At 38.4% G+C, this 16,521-nt stretch overlaps 1 protein-coding gene across 1 annotated transcript in view; it reads left to right on the forward strand.

Moving 5' to 3' along the window:
• The window catches only part of Lrp2 (LDL receptor related protein 2), a 192,545-nt gene that overhangs the window by 44,145 nt on the left and 131,879 nt on the right, over positions 1-16,521 (forward strand). Inside the window, exons 7-10 of the mRNA XM_071619302.1 lie at positions 12,127-12,237; positions 12,549-12,662; positions 13,994-14,110; positions 15,263-15,412. Of these exons, the coding sequence (XP_071475403.1) occupies positions 12,127-12,237; positions 12,549-12,662; positions 13,994-14,110; positions 15,263-15,412 (492 nt within the window). The remainder of the gene's footprint in view (positions 1-12,126; positions 12,238-12,548; positions 12,663-13,993; positions 14,111-15,262; positions 15,413-16,521) is intronic.

The raw sequence follows: 16,521 nt of genomic DNA on the forward strand, positions 1-16,521 counted from the left end.
TGAACTACACCTGAAACCCCACGCTTGGACAATTTTAAAAACAATACTTCTGTTTTTCTTCCATTGAATGTTACTTACTTCACTTATTTTTCTTTTTTTGAAATAAAGGTCTGTGCTATTTATTTTCTAGCAGAATTTCTGGCATATTTATGTTCTGGAATAATTTTCATTCTAAATGTTCTCTTTTGAAATAGATTAGGGTACCTCCAATTTGAATTTCCCTTCATTTTGGAAATTATGCAGAGCATTTAGATCTCACACTAGTAGTTTTAGAGATGGTAGTGCACAGCCAGCACAAAAGTCAAGGACTCTCACGACTTTGTGAGGCAAACACTAGGTCCTTCACTGAGACAAGTGAAGAAAATATTTTTGATAAAATATGATTTATCACCATAATTAATCAAACAACATTTTGCAAATTTCAGGTCATTATATAAATTATTATTATTATTAGGTTCCTTAATGAGAACAATAAGGCAGGCAGTTATTTACTCTCTTATGAATAAAGAAATGAAAACTTCAAAGGGTCTAGACTGGCTCATCCAAGATTGTGTGGCAGAGTTGGTGCTTGGCTCGTCTTCTGGTTTCAAGTCTAGAGATTGCCCCTTATGAAGGACAGAAGAGGAGAGTCCTCCCTTATGCCAGTTTAAAAGAGTACTGGAGGCTTGTGTCACCCGCCAATAGCCTGTATCTTTATCCCTTATTTGCAAGTGGATAAAAATGAGTGCCTTATTGCAAATGCAATGGAAATGCTACTTTGGGGAAAATAAAAGGCAGTTGAAACAGACGGTTTGGACGTTTTCCATGAGCACCCTGCAGCCAAGTCTAAAGTTGCTAGTACAACTGCCTCACAACTTTGCCAATGGACCGTCTGGAAAAGCCTGGCAGGATATGAGCATGCAAGTAGCCCTGATAAAAGGAATGAAGGGAAGAAGCTGAGCTTTATAAAATAACCAAGTAGGAATTTTTAATCAAACATTTTTATTAAAAAAATAATTCAGTACAACTAATTGAAATAAGAATTCGTTAAGAAAGACATCTGGATTTATAGCTGGTTCTTTCTGGAATGATGTAAATCATAAACTTTTCAGGACACAGCATGACCCTAAACACAAGTTTTTTTTTTTTTTCCTTGTGGTACTGGGAATTGAACCAGGGACACTTACCACTAAGCTACATCCCTGCCCTTTATATTTTTAATTTTGAGACATGTTCTTGCTAAATCGCTGAGGCCAGCCTTGAACTTGTGACCCTCCTGCCTCAGCTTCCTTAGGGATAATCCTGGCTGGGATTATAGGCGTGTGCCTCCATGCCTGGCTCATATAAGGGATTTTGTGATGAGATCTTCTTTCCTATTTCCCTCTACCTTATTTATTTGTTTTTATTTTTTTTATTTGTGGAAGAGTGTTAAAAACCCTCACACATCAGAGGAAATTAAGAAAAGGATCTTCATACTTACTCATTAGTGCTTTGATCTGTTGATAGCCAGATAGACACAGAAGGAAATGAATGGCCAGGATCAAAGTTCTTAGAAAGTGGCAGTATGGTGGTGGGGCAGGATTGGCTCTGTTTTGTTTTCCCTCTGTTTGAGGCTCTTGTGGAAAATGGGAAAGGGGACTGCCATTCACTAAGCACCAGTCACTATCCTGTGCACTTTTCACATTGGCAGGTGTAATCTCCTGCTTTATGGAGATTATAAAGTTTACTAAGAAGCCAGGGTAGAGGAGTTGTAACTTTAACCTACATTTAAACTATCGGTGCTCCATGCTCTTAGAATACTTTGAAAACATTTATAAAATAGTTTTGCCTGAAGATTACTTAGCTATTTAAAAAAATTATTTTACTGTGGAGGTTTTAACATATGAAACCAGAATGAACTGTATAGTGAATCTCTTTCTACTTATCACTCAGTTATATCAATTATCAGTTCATGAATAATCTCATTTTACCTACATCCATTTATTCTCCTTACACCATATTATGAAGCAATTCTCAGGATCATATAATTTTATCTGTTAATATTTTAGTATTTATCTGAGTAATAAACAAAACCACAATATTATTATCATACCTAAAAAGTTAAAACAACTGTTCTTTAAAATAATTAGAGATATAGTCAATTTTTAAAAAAATTCCCTAAATTGTCTTGCTATTATTTTTACAGTTTGATTACTTAATTTAGAATCCAAATAAAATATTTATGTAGGAGGTAGTTGATATATTTCTTAAGAATTTTTATTTTATTTATTTTATTTTTATTTTTTATTTTATTTTCTGTTCTTTACTCCTTACAATTGGTGAAAACAAAACAAAGCAAAACAGGTTACTTGTCTTGGTGTTTTCCACAATCTGGACTTTGCTTATTTCATCCTCAATGTCCTTTAATATGTTCTTCTCGCCTTTGAGTTTCCTGGAAATTGCCCAGATCTGAAATTACCTAGATATCAACTGCAGCACTAATGACATTTGGGGCTAGATAAATTTTTATTATGCTGGGCGGTCTTGTGCATTATGGAATGTCCAGCAGTATCCCTGGCCTCTGTGTATTTGAGCACCTCCCAGTTGTGACAACTAAAAATGTCCTAAAATTTTGTCAAACATCCTTTGGGACAAAAATCACCTTCATACTGCTTCAATTAAAATGACTAATCTAGAATAATCTTCTCTAATGCCATCCATTTCCCTGCAAATTCCATGATTTTGTCATTTTTTTAGTGCAGAGTAATACTCCATCGTGTATAAATGCCACATTTTTTTTTATCCATTCATCTATTGAAGATTAACATTAAACAGGGACGAGAGGTGGGAGGGAAAGGGAGAGAGAAGGGAAATTGCATGGAAATGGAAGGAGACCCTCATTGTTATACAAAATTACATATAAGAGGAAGTGAGGGGAAAGGGAAAAAAAAAACAAGAGAGAGAAATGAATTACAGTAGATGGGGTAGAGAGAGAAGATGGGAGGGGAGGGGAGGGAAAGGGGGATAGTAGAGGATAGGAAAGGGCAGCAGAATACAACAGACACTAGTATGGCATATGTAAAACAGTGGATGTGTAACCGGTGTGATTCTGCAATCTGTATACGGGGTAAAAATGGGAGTTCATAACCCACTTGAATCAAATGTATGAAATATGATATGTCAAGAGCTATGTAATGTTTTGAACAACCAATAATTGTATTGAGTATTGAACCTCTAAATCAGGAGGGGTGGAGATGGTTCATCAAGGTGAGAATAATTTGTGTTTAAGGTTGTATATTTCCATCAGGGGGCACACAATGCCACCCGCTCTCTTTGTGATGTTAGCGGCCATTGATTATAATTGCTGAGATCCATTTAGTCATAGTGGTGCTTAGATATTTTAAATGAAATTTAAGCTACTAGAGTATTTCCCATGTTATCAAGGATCAAGTGAGATTTGACCAGAAATAATGTTTATTTTATTGTTTCCACAGTCATGAAGCATAGGAACCATTACTTCTCTAGAAATGTCATATCTGCCTATGGATTTGACTTTTTTCTGTTTCTCAGAAATAAATAAGATTGTCTATCTGGATGAGTCTAAATATATTTGGCACCTAGAAACCACAGGGAGGGATGTTGAAAAAGCTTCTAGGAAGAACTCAATTCCATCCTCCACCCCCATACCTCCCAATATTTGAAAGGATCAGGAAGCCTATCCCTGGAACTCAGGGCCCTGCCTGTTAGACCAGACCCTGTGTTAGAGTGCCTACACTTTCAAGCTTCTAAAATCAAGACATTGGGCTCCAAGACAGAGAAACTTGTGTCCATTCCAGGCATTCCTTTCTAGAACAAAGAATAGTGTGTGAGAGTCTTCTCAGGGAGGTAGGGAGAAGGGAGGTAAGAAAATGAATGAGGTGGTGAGAAAGGCGAGGAGGGTATTAGGGTCCCAATAAAAAGATTACCTTGGAAATAAATTTGGTATAGCATGAGAGATTCGGATCTCCGTCTTTTTACCTGCTATATTCTTAGAGGCTTAAGAATATTCTACAGCTTGTGAAATATTTCTGAATATGTTTGTATATATGTATCTATATATGTGTGTGTATCTCTATCTAAGCCTATATTTATATTTGTGAACCAGGTAAAAACTCATATTTCCCCCTAAGTTATTTTATTATTCAGTCTGGTCATCAGGGATCTGATATTCAACAACTTGTCAATTAATTTTTTTTTTCTTTTTTAAGGAACAGATTCAAAACTGCAGTCCATTTTACTTCTAATGGGATTAGCATCAAGGAAAACCCACTCATGCAGAGTGTAAGATAAACATCAGAACAATGCAGCAATTATGGGTCATTCAATTAATATATTGAAGTGACTTTGGGTTGCTCAAAAATACTGCAGTCTTTTTTTCAGAGAAATAAAAAGATTATTTTGTTTTATTGAGTACCATATTAGAATGATTTTGGTGTGAGTAAAACTATCGCTAATTATCGTGGGTTTGCAGCACTTCTCCTTTGTTACTTAGGAATGCCAAAGAAAGGGTACAATCCCTGCTACAATGAAGGCTTTCTTGCTGGTAATCAGCAGTGTTTGGTCTGCCTGCAACTGGGGCCGCTTTGTCCCTGAAGTTTTATTCCTATTGACTTTCTGTTCTTTAGGATTTAAACATTTCCCTTTGTATATCTAACTGCTGAAACTCCAACTGGGGGAACAGTTGGAAGGGAGTGATGAAGATGGTAGTCATTCTCTCGACTGTGAGGGCTTCTGAAGGGCACCTTCTTTCAACTCAGTTCCACATGTTAGCCTGCCTGTCAAGCCTTGCTCCAGTGACCCCATCTTACATGCCACAGCACACATGCACCTTTGCAGCATTCTCACAGTCGAGATAGGAGTCAGAGCCTGAGACCTTGAGGAAAGAGGAGAATCTTTTGTATATCTTTTGAATGTTTCCATCATTCAAGTACTTTCTAAATATTTCCTGACTTTAAAAAGCCTCTAAGATCTCTCCCAGCCATTGCCCAATTTCTGTGCTCCTTTTTAAAACAATGTGATGTGGAAATGTCTTTAATGACTGTTTCTATTTACTCTCCTCCTTTTTTTCTTGAGGCTACTGAAAGTGATCCTGCATTTCCACCAATCCTCAAACATTCTTGTTAATGCACCACTGGCTGCCATTTTGCTGAACCTAATGGTTCTTGTTCAAATATCTCCTCCCCAGAGATACTCCCCACTGTCACTGTTTGTTATTTCACTCTGCTTTATTTTTGTAACATTTTATCCATGCACATTTACTTTAATGTCCAGTGTTCCTTTCCTCCAAACAGAGTATAAGTACCACGAGAGCAGGGATTTTCATTTTTTTCTCTATTATTTAGTTCTTTTGAATGAATATCTAAGAAAGACTGTGGGAACTTCTACTTTGCTTTTAATTTACCTCTGTATTCAAAGTATCCAGGAAGTCAGATTTCAATAACCATATCTTCAGTAGGACAGAATTCTAACTAAGGCAGGCAGTGCCCTGAGGAATAACTGGTTCCTGGCCTACTGACATTTCACCCAGATGACTGTCTGAATTATCTTGGTCCAAGTTCCCAGCAGAGGGATAACTACACCATTTCTAGTGACTGGAATGTGGCCTCCCATAATCCTGGGGAGCAGGTAGCCTTCCTATCTCTTTGATTAGTCTTTGCCTGTATATTCTGCCAAAGTCATTGGAAATAGGAAGATATGGGGAAGACACCAAGGTATTTTGTGGCCCTGAGTGAAAACATGTGGGCCCATAATTCCTCCTATGTAGAACCAGTGTCTCTGATACAGTGCACGCTGTACATGTTTGCTCATGTACAACGTGACAAGGCCTCTTACTTCTTTGCACTGTTCTTTGGAGCTTTTGATGTACAATTTTCCATCTTGTTTCTCATTTACTCCAGTATTAGAGCTTGGGTGAGGTTTTTCAAACTTATTTTTAAGCAATTTAGTATTGCATTAGTCTTTATCTGCCCTGCGGATTTTGGTGATAGCTCCATGTATGGGAAGATGGAGGGGCTTCGGATCCAGAGTTCCTCTCAGACACATTTCTAAGATCAGGTCCCAACTGATAGACACTAGATAGGAATTTGGGGGCTTAAGCCCTGGCTAGTACAAAGGGAGCAGGATAAGGAAACCTTGATAACTTCATGGATCTCCCTTTTTGACTTGGCTTCCTTAAAGTGGCTTAGACTGAACTTGATGTGTGAGTGAAATTCTACTAGTCTTGGGATTACCATATTTTCTTTCTCTTTCCAAGGTGTTGATTTTCTATTTCCATTTTATAAATCTGATTATATATATATGTATACACACACACACACATATGTGTGTGTATTTAATTGAAAGTAACTTCTAATTATTATTTTTTTAGGGGGTACCGGGAATTGAACTCAGGGGCACTCAACCACATTCCCCAGCCTTATTTTGTATTTTATTTAGAGACAGGGTCTCACTGAGTTGCTTAGTGCCTTGCCCCTGCAGAGGCTGGCTTTGAACTTGCCAAACTCCTGTCTCAGCCTCCCGAGCTGCTGGGGTTATAGGCGTGAACCACCACGCCCAGCAACTTCTAATTATTTTTAAAGGCTTCTTATGTAGAAAATGGGAGAAATCAAAGTGCATACCTCATGGGGTAGTTCTAAGGATAGAATAAGTTTCATACATATCAAAGTACTGTAACATGTTTCTGTGACACACTGTTCAGTATATGTTACCAGTGACGATGGTGATAATGGTGATGATGGTGTTGCTTATTTAATTTTATGGGTAGTATTCACAACTAAGTCCTGGCAGCCCAATTAGTAAGCTTCTTCTGGCAAATCATTACTTGAACTGAATTAGTCTGTCTTAGAGCCAAAATAAGAAACAAGGTTGACTCTGCAACCTTGAGAAGTCCCAGGTATCTGGGCTGCACTTATATCAATAACTTCTTGTTTTATTTTCAATCTTGGGCTCATTTTTAAATCTACATTTAAGATGCTGCCTTCCCCTTCCTTCTTTCCTTCTTTCTTCTTTTCTTTTCTTATGGCACCGGGGATTGGACCCAGGGATGCCCTACTACTGAGCTATATCCCCAATCTCTTTATTTTTGTTTTGAGACAAGGTCTTGCTATGTTGCCCAGGCTGGCCTTAAACTTGTGATTCTTCTGTCTCAGTCTCCCAAGAAGCCATCATGCCCAGCTGCCTTCTCTTCCATTATAATCAGTTTGCCTTTTTTTCTATGTTCTTTTTGGCCATTTTGTCAAATTGTGAGAATAGGATATATTTACATTCTCCCTGACAAGATAATAAAGAATAGCACTTCATATTTATATCTTGCTCTGATGTAAATGATTTCCATTGTGGGAGGTTTATAAGGTCCTCAAACTACATCGTCTTCCTTGATTATATAAATAGAACTATCGCATGAAACTTTCTTGCTCCGGATTAAATCATTGACAGAGAAAACACTTAAAATATCCTCAAGCACTAATCTTGTTGGCATATTTTGGGGCATATGTGTGTGTGGACAAACCAGAGCATGTATCATTTGGAACTGGGAGAAGGTAAAAAAGAGAGAAGCAAGGGATGGTGGGAAAAAGGGTATTCTCACGTTTTTGTTTCCAATAAACAGTCTGGACACTGGTTAATAGGTACTTGTCAATCCTTCTATTCAAATAAAGCTCAGAAGGAAGAGTTCCTTTGTGTTCTTGTATGTGTCCTCTCACATTGTACTTTCCCCATACTTGGAATTTTGTAGGACGTTTCAGCCCCTTGATGGATTTGCTCCATGGGAAAAAGGTTATAAGATTAGCCTCAGTCTTGCCAAGCATAAAAAAACAAAAAACAAACAAAAAAAAAATAATAAGATTTTTAGATATCGCCAAATGGGAAACTCAAAGGATTGTGACTTCCTGCTTCTTGGGGTATAGAGAAACTCATTCATGAATGTCTTTAGCAAGAGAAGAAGGATCTGTTCATTTCTTTGCTCAGAGCAAAACCCTGTTCCCTCTTTGTGGGTCTCCAACGGAGAAAACCATCTGGAAACATATTTCCAAGTATTTTCTATATTTAGTGAGTCAGCACTGAGCAATCACTGGGCATATACCTCAGGTTATCTATGCATAGCAAAGACCAGAAGGTGTGCAGGGGTTGAGAGGGTCCGCTGCTGATTGAGAGAGATTCATTATCAGTATGGAAGGAGACAAGAAAGCTGTTTGTGGAACTGCTGACCTTTGGCCAACACAATACCCTCCCTGATGACATCAAGCTGGCCCAGTTGTTTAGGGGCATAAGCCATGTCAGTGAGTACTGTTTTCATTCTTCTCCTTTCAGTTTTATGGCACTGGCTCTCAAAAAGCAGGACAGAAAAAACAAGAGACCTGCCTAATACATTTCTCCCAGATCTCTCATATTCATAATAATCACCAAAAGTGTGGTACAGTCCCAGTTCAAATAAATTTTCCTCTTGACAGATAGCTTATCTATTGCAAAGAGCTGGGTTTTTAAAGATTTTTTTTTTTCTCCCTGCTGCTTGCTGCTGCTCTTAAAAGGCTAGATAACACACTGACACCAGGAGCTATCTGGTACATGGCGGGACGGGAATTGCTTGCTGGCCTTACCTGGCCTTTTGCATCTCTTGAAGACAGAATTAGTAAACAGAGTTGTCTGAACCATTTTAAAGGCACTTTTACAAAGCATACCATCTTAATGATGGAAAGACAGCAATAACCTTAAGCACTTGCTCATTTTTGGATGATTAACAAATAAAATGAAGTTCAGAAAAAATTTAGAAATTTAAACAGCTATTTAAAAATGCCTTGCATACCATCCCCACCCTACCCCCTAGGATCGAGCTTATTTATTTGTTACACTTAAAGTTTTATTTGACTGGACTGAGAATCAGATCTCTCAGAAATTTGTTCCTGGCATTTTTCTTTGGCTTTCGTCAGTCTCTTGGCCAAAAGTTCAGCATATTCTGTAGCCTCTTTCTTATCTTTTTAGTATACTGTTTCTTCAGAGCAATATGCTGGCATCTATGTTTCAGGACACATGGAGTGACAAGCTGAATTCTTTGTTTCTTGCCTTCTTTGTTTAAGGGCTTTCTGACAACATAGTGATGGACATTTATTTTTATTTTTATTTTTTTTTTGGTAACAGGGATCAAACCCAGGGGTGCTCAACCACTGAACCACATCCCAGCATTTTTAAAAAATGTTTTATTTAGAGATAGGATCTTGCTGAGTTGCTTAGGGCCTTGTTAAGTTGCTGAGTCTATCTTTGAACTTGTGATCCTCCTGCCTCAGCCTCCTGAGCCACTGGGATGTACCCCCTTGCCCAGCCAACATCTTCTTTACAGATTGAAAGGTTTGCAGATTGTGCCAGCTTGGGCCCAGGGTGATGAGAGACACTAGTATTAGTCAGTCCAGGAATATTCTTCTTTCCCCTTTTTTCACCCCAGTAGTCAAGTTGAAAACACTCAGATTGGCATCCCCTAACAGATTTGTGCTTTCTTCAGTTCTGGTTTGTGTTGGTAATTTCCTTCTTACTTTGTAGCAGGTGGATGTGGTCATGGGTCAGGACACCTGCTTCATGGGAAAACCTTGTTCTTTGTTCCTACCACTGATTCAGATCACATGATCCTTCTAATCTTCACCCATAGCACTGCAGCAACTTCTGTGGCCATACCCTTCTCATAAAAAGTAGGAAGCTGGTGTTCATTGTTGGCTTCAGTGAGTTTTTGGCAGCCTGTAGCTGGGAAGGAGATACTGAGCTTCATCTTGAAGCCGCTGGAGTATCATGGAAAAGAGCCTTCCGTTTAATGTGACTGGTTCTGTAACTTTTGCCAGTTAGATACTCAAGAACACTTGATAGATGAGGTTTGAACTTCTGGAGATGAGAAGATTTAGGTTTATTCCTTTTCTATACACAAAACATGAAAATATAATTTGAGATCTTTTAAAAAAAGTGTGAGTTCTTAACAGAGGACAAGTTTAATACAGTTTTAGTACAGAATTTTGTGCACATCTTCTGCTTGAAAAGACTTTGGGATCATCCAAACAACTGTCCGATGCATCTTTGTATGTCTAAAACATCACATTGGGTTCTTGAATGCAAATTTAGCCTCAATGTGAAACTGTGTAATCTGATCTTTGAAATCTTAACTAAGACATGCCTTTTCCTTGGTTAAAAAGAAATCTGAAGACTGCGTGAGAATCACTAGGAAACATTTTTAATTAAAAATATAGACCAAGGATGATATCATACATGCGGGAAGTAGGGTAGTCAAAGACCATAAAAAGCAGATGTTCAGATATTTCAAAAGCTGTTTAAAATGGTCTCCTGTGATAACTCTGAGCATTTCTTGAGCATAGTGAGTTGTGTCCTACTGCTAAGAATTCTAAAATGATAAGACAGGTTCCTTGTCCTCAGGGGTTTTTATTAAGCTATGAGGGAAACAGATAAGAAACCAACAGAACAAATCCTATAGTTAGGAGTCATGAGTTTCAAGTGTGAGGAAACAGGAGGGTCAGACACCATTTTGTTCTTCAAGGGACATCCTGATTTTCTGCAGGGTTAAACATCTAGTTAATAGCATTGAGGTGACCATATATATAATATGGCCATAAAACAGTTATTCCCACACCCCAGAATCCACACCCCAGAATCCATTGGTTCCCCATTCCTTGGATTCAATCAACTATGGGTAAAAATATTTGGAAAAAATTGCCTGAACTAAACTTGCACAGGCTTTCCCCCCTCATTATTCCCTAAAGAATATAGTATGATAAGTACTTACATAGCATTTATGTGCTAGGTATTATGTATGAACTAGAGATTATTTAAAGTAAATGAAGGAATAGATGAATTCTAGATAGGGAAGAGGGAAGGGAGGGAAAGGGAGTAGGCAGGGGACTAGCAAAGATGGAGGAATGTGATGGACATCATTATCCAAAGTACATGTATGAAGACATGAATTGGGTGTCAATCTACTTTATATACAAGCAGAGATATGAAAAATTGTGGTATATATGTGTAATAAGAATTGTAATGCAAAAAAACACAAGATAGGGCTGAGGATGTGGCTCAAGTGGTAACACGCTCATTAGGCATGCGCGGGACTCTGGGTTCAATCCTCAGCACCACATAAAAATAAAATAAAGATGTTGTGTCCACCAAAAACTGCAAAATAAATATTAAAAAATTCTCTCTCTCTCTTTAAAAAAAAACACAAAGTACATGTATAAAGTCATGAATTGGCGTGAACATATATTATATATAAAGATATGAAAAATTGTGCTTTATATGAGTAATAAGAATTGTAATGCATTCTGCTGTCATGTATTTAAAAAAATAAAATCAATAAAAAAATAAATAAATAAAGCAAATGAAAGGATGTGTGTAATGCAAATACTGCACCATTTTACAAAAGGGTATTGGGCATCTTTGGGTTTTGGTATGCATTGGGTGGTCTTGGAACCAATTCACAGAATCCCCCGTGGATATTGAGGGATGACTGTAATTTGGGCTTATGGAACAATTATGCTTTTCAGTTCCCAGGTGTTGTCTTTTTAGGTCCCTCTACTGGCTGCGGTAGATTATCTAGATGGGGGAAGAAGAAGTAGTGACAGAGAGAGGGTAAACAGTTGAATAAGAGCAAATAGCTGCTGAGTGAGATCCCTGGGCTCAGACCTATTTTCTCTTTCTCTCATTTCAGTGAAAAAAAATGACCCTTTATTTCCCAGATCATGTGTGGGGGTACATGAGTTTCCTGGGATGTCATTTGTATCATGTAAAAAAAAGGTTCCATTTTGAACTGTTAAATTCTTTCCAATTCTTTCACTCAAAAGTTTTTCACTCAAAAGCCACTTACTTCTTTAAGGGAGAGATCCCTGGGTTTCCAAATCCCCCTGCTGTTCAGCTCATAGCTTTCTGTAGTCTCTGCATTGGCATGTAACCTAGTTTGTCATCTGCTATTTGTGTCATTATTTGATTATGGTCCCTCTCTCTTATCTAATAGGAGGCCAGGGATCATATCTCTTTGTGTACCAATATATGTTCACCATTTAGTGCCTAGCATATAGCTGTCACTCAAGAAATGTTTGCTGAAGAAATGTCTTAAGATTCACTTGCTGTTTCTGTTCTTTTTAAAAATAGAATATCCAGTATGTGAGCAGCTTACTTGTGCTAATGGAGCCTGCTATAACACGAGTCAGAAGTGTGATTCGAAAGTTGATTGCAGGGACTCTTCTGATGAAGCCAACTGCAGTAAGTAATGTGTGTAAGAGGTGCTGTGGTGTGTTGTAGCTTGAGAGAGCCAATTATCTGCACATCTTTCCAAGCCCACATTCTACAAATTCATTTTAGTGGTCTGTAGTCAGCCTCTGGTGGCAGTATTTACACCATGATAATCGGTAAACACCACAAAGTTGGAGAAGAGGTTGTTAAACGTTTACCAGCACACTGCTGACAATAAGAGTCTCTTTTTAAACTTGAGACAGAATCTTCCTGTGAGATGAAATGGCTGCAGTGGAATTGAAATTCTCCCTTTTTTTTCCTTTGTTAACCTTGTGTTCCAGCTGAGACATGCTTGCGTGACGAATTTCAGTGTGGCAATGGAGAATGTATCCCTCGTGCCTATGTCTGTGACCATGACCACGACTGTGAAGACAGCAGTGATGAACATAATTGCAGTACGGTGATTCCCTTATGCTGGGTCATGTGGTTAGGAGTATTTTATGTTTGTTTTTTCCCACCAGATACCCATTTTCCTCTAAGAAAGAATCACTGTATTTGATTACACATGGAACCAAAAATTCATTTGGGGGCCGTGGGCTTGAGCCTTAGCCATGTATTGGGCCTGGATTCCTTTATCTTTCAAAGATCTGTGTAGAATTGAAGGGTTGCTGACGGGACAGTGCATTCTTTCCTTAGGCTACAGGGGTACGGGTATATTGTATCACAGGATTCAGATTACCCATAGCTCAGGAATGGACCTGATCACTTTGATAGTGGAGTGCAAGAAGAGCTCCAAAGGGAAGGAGCGCCCTACTAGCAATGGTTTTCCTCTCTTCTTTGAAATCACTGCCACATTCAAATTGGAGGGTCAAGAAAGTTTCAGTGTGCTATAGATGGCTTCTGTTGCCTCTGCTTCTTTGCCCTGATCCTACTTTTATTTTTGTGCTGTAGCCTGCAGTTTGAATGCCCTTTCTCTTACTGTTGCCATCTCCGGACTCATTTTTTTAGGAATATGTAACATTAGAAAGGAGACTCTGGGGGAATTTTAATTCCAATTCACTGGCAGGTTTTTGTGGTCATTTATTTACTAGAATGAATGATTTTTCTCTACATCTGTTTTGATTGGTTGGTACCCATGCCTTATGGGGTCACTGAGTATTTTCATTATCATCCTAATTTTCTATGATTGGTGCCTGATTTTCTTTCTGGACAGTATTTGTTTTTAAATATTTTTATTTTTGAGTTGTAGTTGGACACAATACCTTTATTTTTTTTTTAACTTATCTTTATGTGATGCTAAGGATTGAACCCAGGGCCTCACACGTGCTAGATGAGCATTCTACTGCTGAGCCACAATCCCAGCCCTCAGTGACAGTCTTAAAGAGGTGCTGTGACATCATGGGATGGTGACCCAAAATCATGTGGTCCAAAATAGCCGTGATGGTGCTTGTGGCAAAGTAAGAGAATGTTGGCCATTGGCACATTTAGCATCTGGATCAGTTTGCCTCCTCTGTTCTGTGTCAACCTATTCCTAGATTCTTAATCTTGAGAAATAGAGACTGGCACCTGAGTTTGCTTCCTGGACACAAAGCTGCTATTATCTTTTCCTTTCCTTCTTTTAATTTTTCTCCTTCTCTTCCTGCTTTTTTTTTTTTTTCATTTTTTGTCAAGATACTGATGTAGAAACTTCAGTTTCTAGGAGCCCAGTTCAATTAGTAGGGTGAGCACTTGGACTTTTGACAAAAGCGATTTGTGTCTGTGTAGTGCAGCTGTTTCTCTCTTCCAGACTATCAGACCTGTGGTGGCCACCAGTTCACCTGCCCCAATGGCCAGTGCATTCATCAAAACTGGGTTTGTGACGGACAGGATGACTGTCAAGGCTTTGCAGATGAAGATGGCTGTGGTAAGGAGGAGGCGAGATTCCTACTGAAAAGCATTTCTTTTAAGTTTTTCCTCCCTTCCTTATTAGAATTTTTTACCCTCAGAATTGTCTGGGGTTTATTTAATTAGTGGGTGGATTAGAAGAAGGTGACTCCACTAGCTTTTCCTAAAATGACTGGACCCAAATGTAGCATAACTTTTAACCTCTTCCTTCCTATTATTAAGGCAAAGTAGTTGGAACTGTCTCTTTTCTCTCTCATCACACTCTGATCCTTTCCTCTGTATTCCACTCTGCCTGCTTTACCTGTGTAAAAGTTATAGGCTGGAGGATGTACGAAAAATAGGGTAAAATGTGATTATTTCTCTTAGACCTTACAACCTTTAAAAATAACTTTGAACTGTGGCAACAGTTGAGTTTTGTTTTGAGTTTTTGCAAATTCTAATTTCCAGTTGAGACGTTGACATTAATGGTGATGGACAGGCCACACTGGAAACAGTGGGATGGAACTAGGGACTAGCAGGTGCAGGGCAGACTACTATTTAGTCAAGTGTTTAAAGAGTATTTGAAAAGATAATTGCAAATGCCATGCCCTTCCTTACCTTGCTGTTCTCATCAGCTGTCCTGAAGTTACTAACACCACACCATACTTCAAATTGCCTGCACTGTTCCAGTCCTAGATCTAATAAAGACGATGTTTGTTCTGGAACCATCCATTGGTCTCATGTTTCAGTGTCCAAGAATTATGGTTTTTCTTCTTCTGTCAACATTTCACTAAATAAAAGAAATCAAACAACCAAAACCCAAACTTAGGGATTCTGGAGTTACCTTGATGGCCCTCATTCTGTAATTCATGATTTAAATACCTGAACCTTCTCCTCAGGGGTGTGAATCTAGTTTGTTGATATTTCAGGTTCATATCAGATTTATGCTCTTACAGCTTGGCTGGGGGCTGCCTCTTTCAGAAAGAGCGGAACTTAAATAATTCCATTTTCTCTTTAGAATCTCAAAGGCTAAGGGTAGCGTATGAAACTGTGAATTTATTGTAAAATATAGGTAATTTGTGGATTTCTATTGTCTACTTGGTTTATATTTTCTATCTTCTCTTAATCATGGAATAAAAAGGACTGATTCTCCCTCTCATATGGCCTGTAACTCTCTCTTTTTTCCTCACAGAGAGCAATCGTCGTCATCATTTGTGTTACCCAAGAGAATGGGCTTGCCCAGAGTCTGGACTATGCATCTCAATATTTCAAGTTTGTGATGGGATTTTAGATTGTCCGGGAGGAGAAGATGAAAACAGTACCACTAATAGGCAATATTGTGGTGAGTATGGATATGGGTAGCTTTCAGAACAGATTCTCAATACATAGTGTATCGGTTGTCATTTGCACAACACAGTTCTCCAAGACTTAGTGGCTTAAATTGCACCTTTTATTATTTCTCACAATTCTGTAGGCTAATTAGTGGTTCTTCTGGCTTAGACTAGCTCACTTGCATGTCAGAATGTTGCAGTAAAAGCTGGGGCTAGCCTAGGCTTGTTATCATGGTGGTGGAAAGAGCAAACCCTAACGCTCAAACCTGTGTCATGTTTGCTAATGTCTTAGTGACATGGTGGGACACTTGGCTGAGCCCAGAATGGCTTGAAGAAGTAGTTTCCATTTCTTGATGGGGGAACTTAAAAAAATTCCCCTCCAATAGGGAGGTTTGTCTTAATGACAATTTTGATGATTCTAAAGGTGTTCTGGAGATATCATTATCATTATCGTTATTACTATTATTTGAGGTGTTGGGGTCTTTTGCACACTAGGCAAGTGCTCTTCTGTGAACTGTAACTCCTGCCCTCTTCTGGATATTTTATTTCTTGTCTTTTACTTATGAAAAAAGTCTTGTCTGGCTGTATCTCCCTACCCACAAATGCAACTAGTTTCTAGATTATGTACTTTGAGTTGTTTTTCCAGTGGTAACATTGGATTGGCCACGCAGTGTTGCTTGATAATATTTTATGTGATCAATCACTAGAGTTAGTGGTTGTAGAATATAACCCCCACTCCCAACCCATAAACTGTGTGGACAGTTGATTGTCCTGCAGGGAAATACAATGTGTGGCCCTGATTTCATCAGCTGTACACCTTCTAACCAGACCTGTGGCTGCCTAGCTGTGCCCAAGTAACTGTAACCCCAAGAACTTTTTTTTTCCCTGACAAAACTCATAATGTTTAAATATGCTGAGAGACTTTTATGGCATCCCCTACCCTTTCATTTGGGAGTTCTATCATAAAAGCTTAAAAATTAATGAGATATGTAGTCATAGTCAAAAGTTAAAAAATGAATGTTAAAAATATGAAAATTTATAATCCCCTGAAATCTCACCACTTGAAGCTAGCTATGTTTAACATTTCTAGGTGTATTTTCAGTATAGTTACTTGGGAATT

This window comes from Marmota flaviventris, chromosome 11, assembly GCF_047511675.1.
Source record: "Marmota flaviventris isolate mMarFla1 chromosome 11, mMarFla1.hap1, whole genome shotgun sequence".
In the NCBI taxonomy this organism is placed as follows: Eukaryota; Metazoa; Chordata; class Mammalia; order Rodentia; family Sciuridae; genus Marmota; species Marmota flaviventris.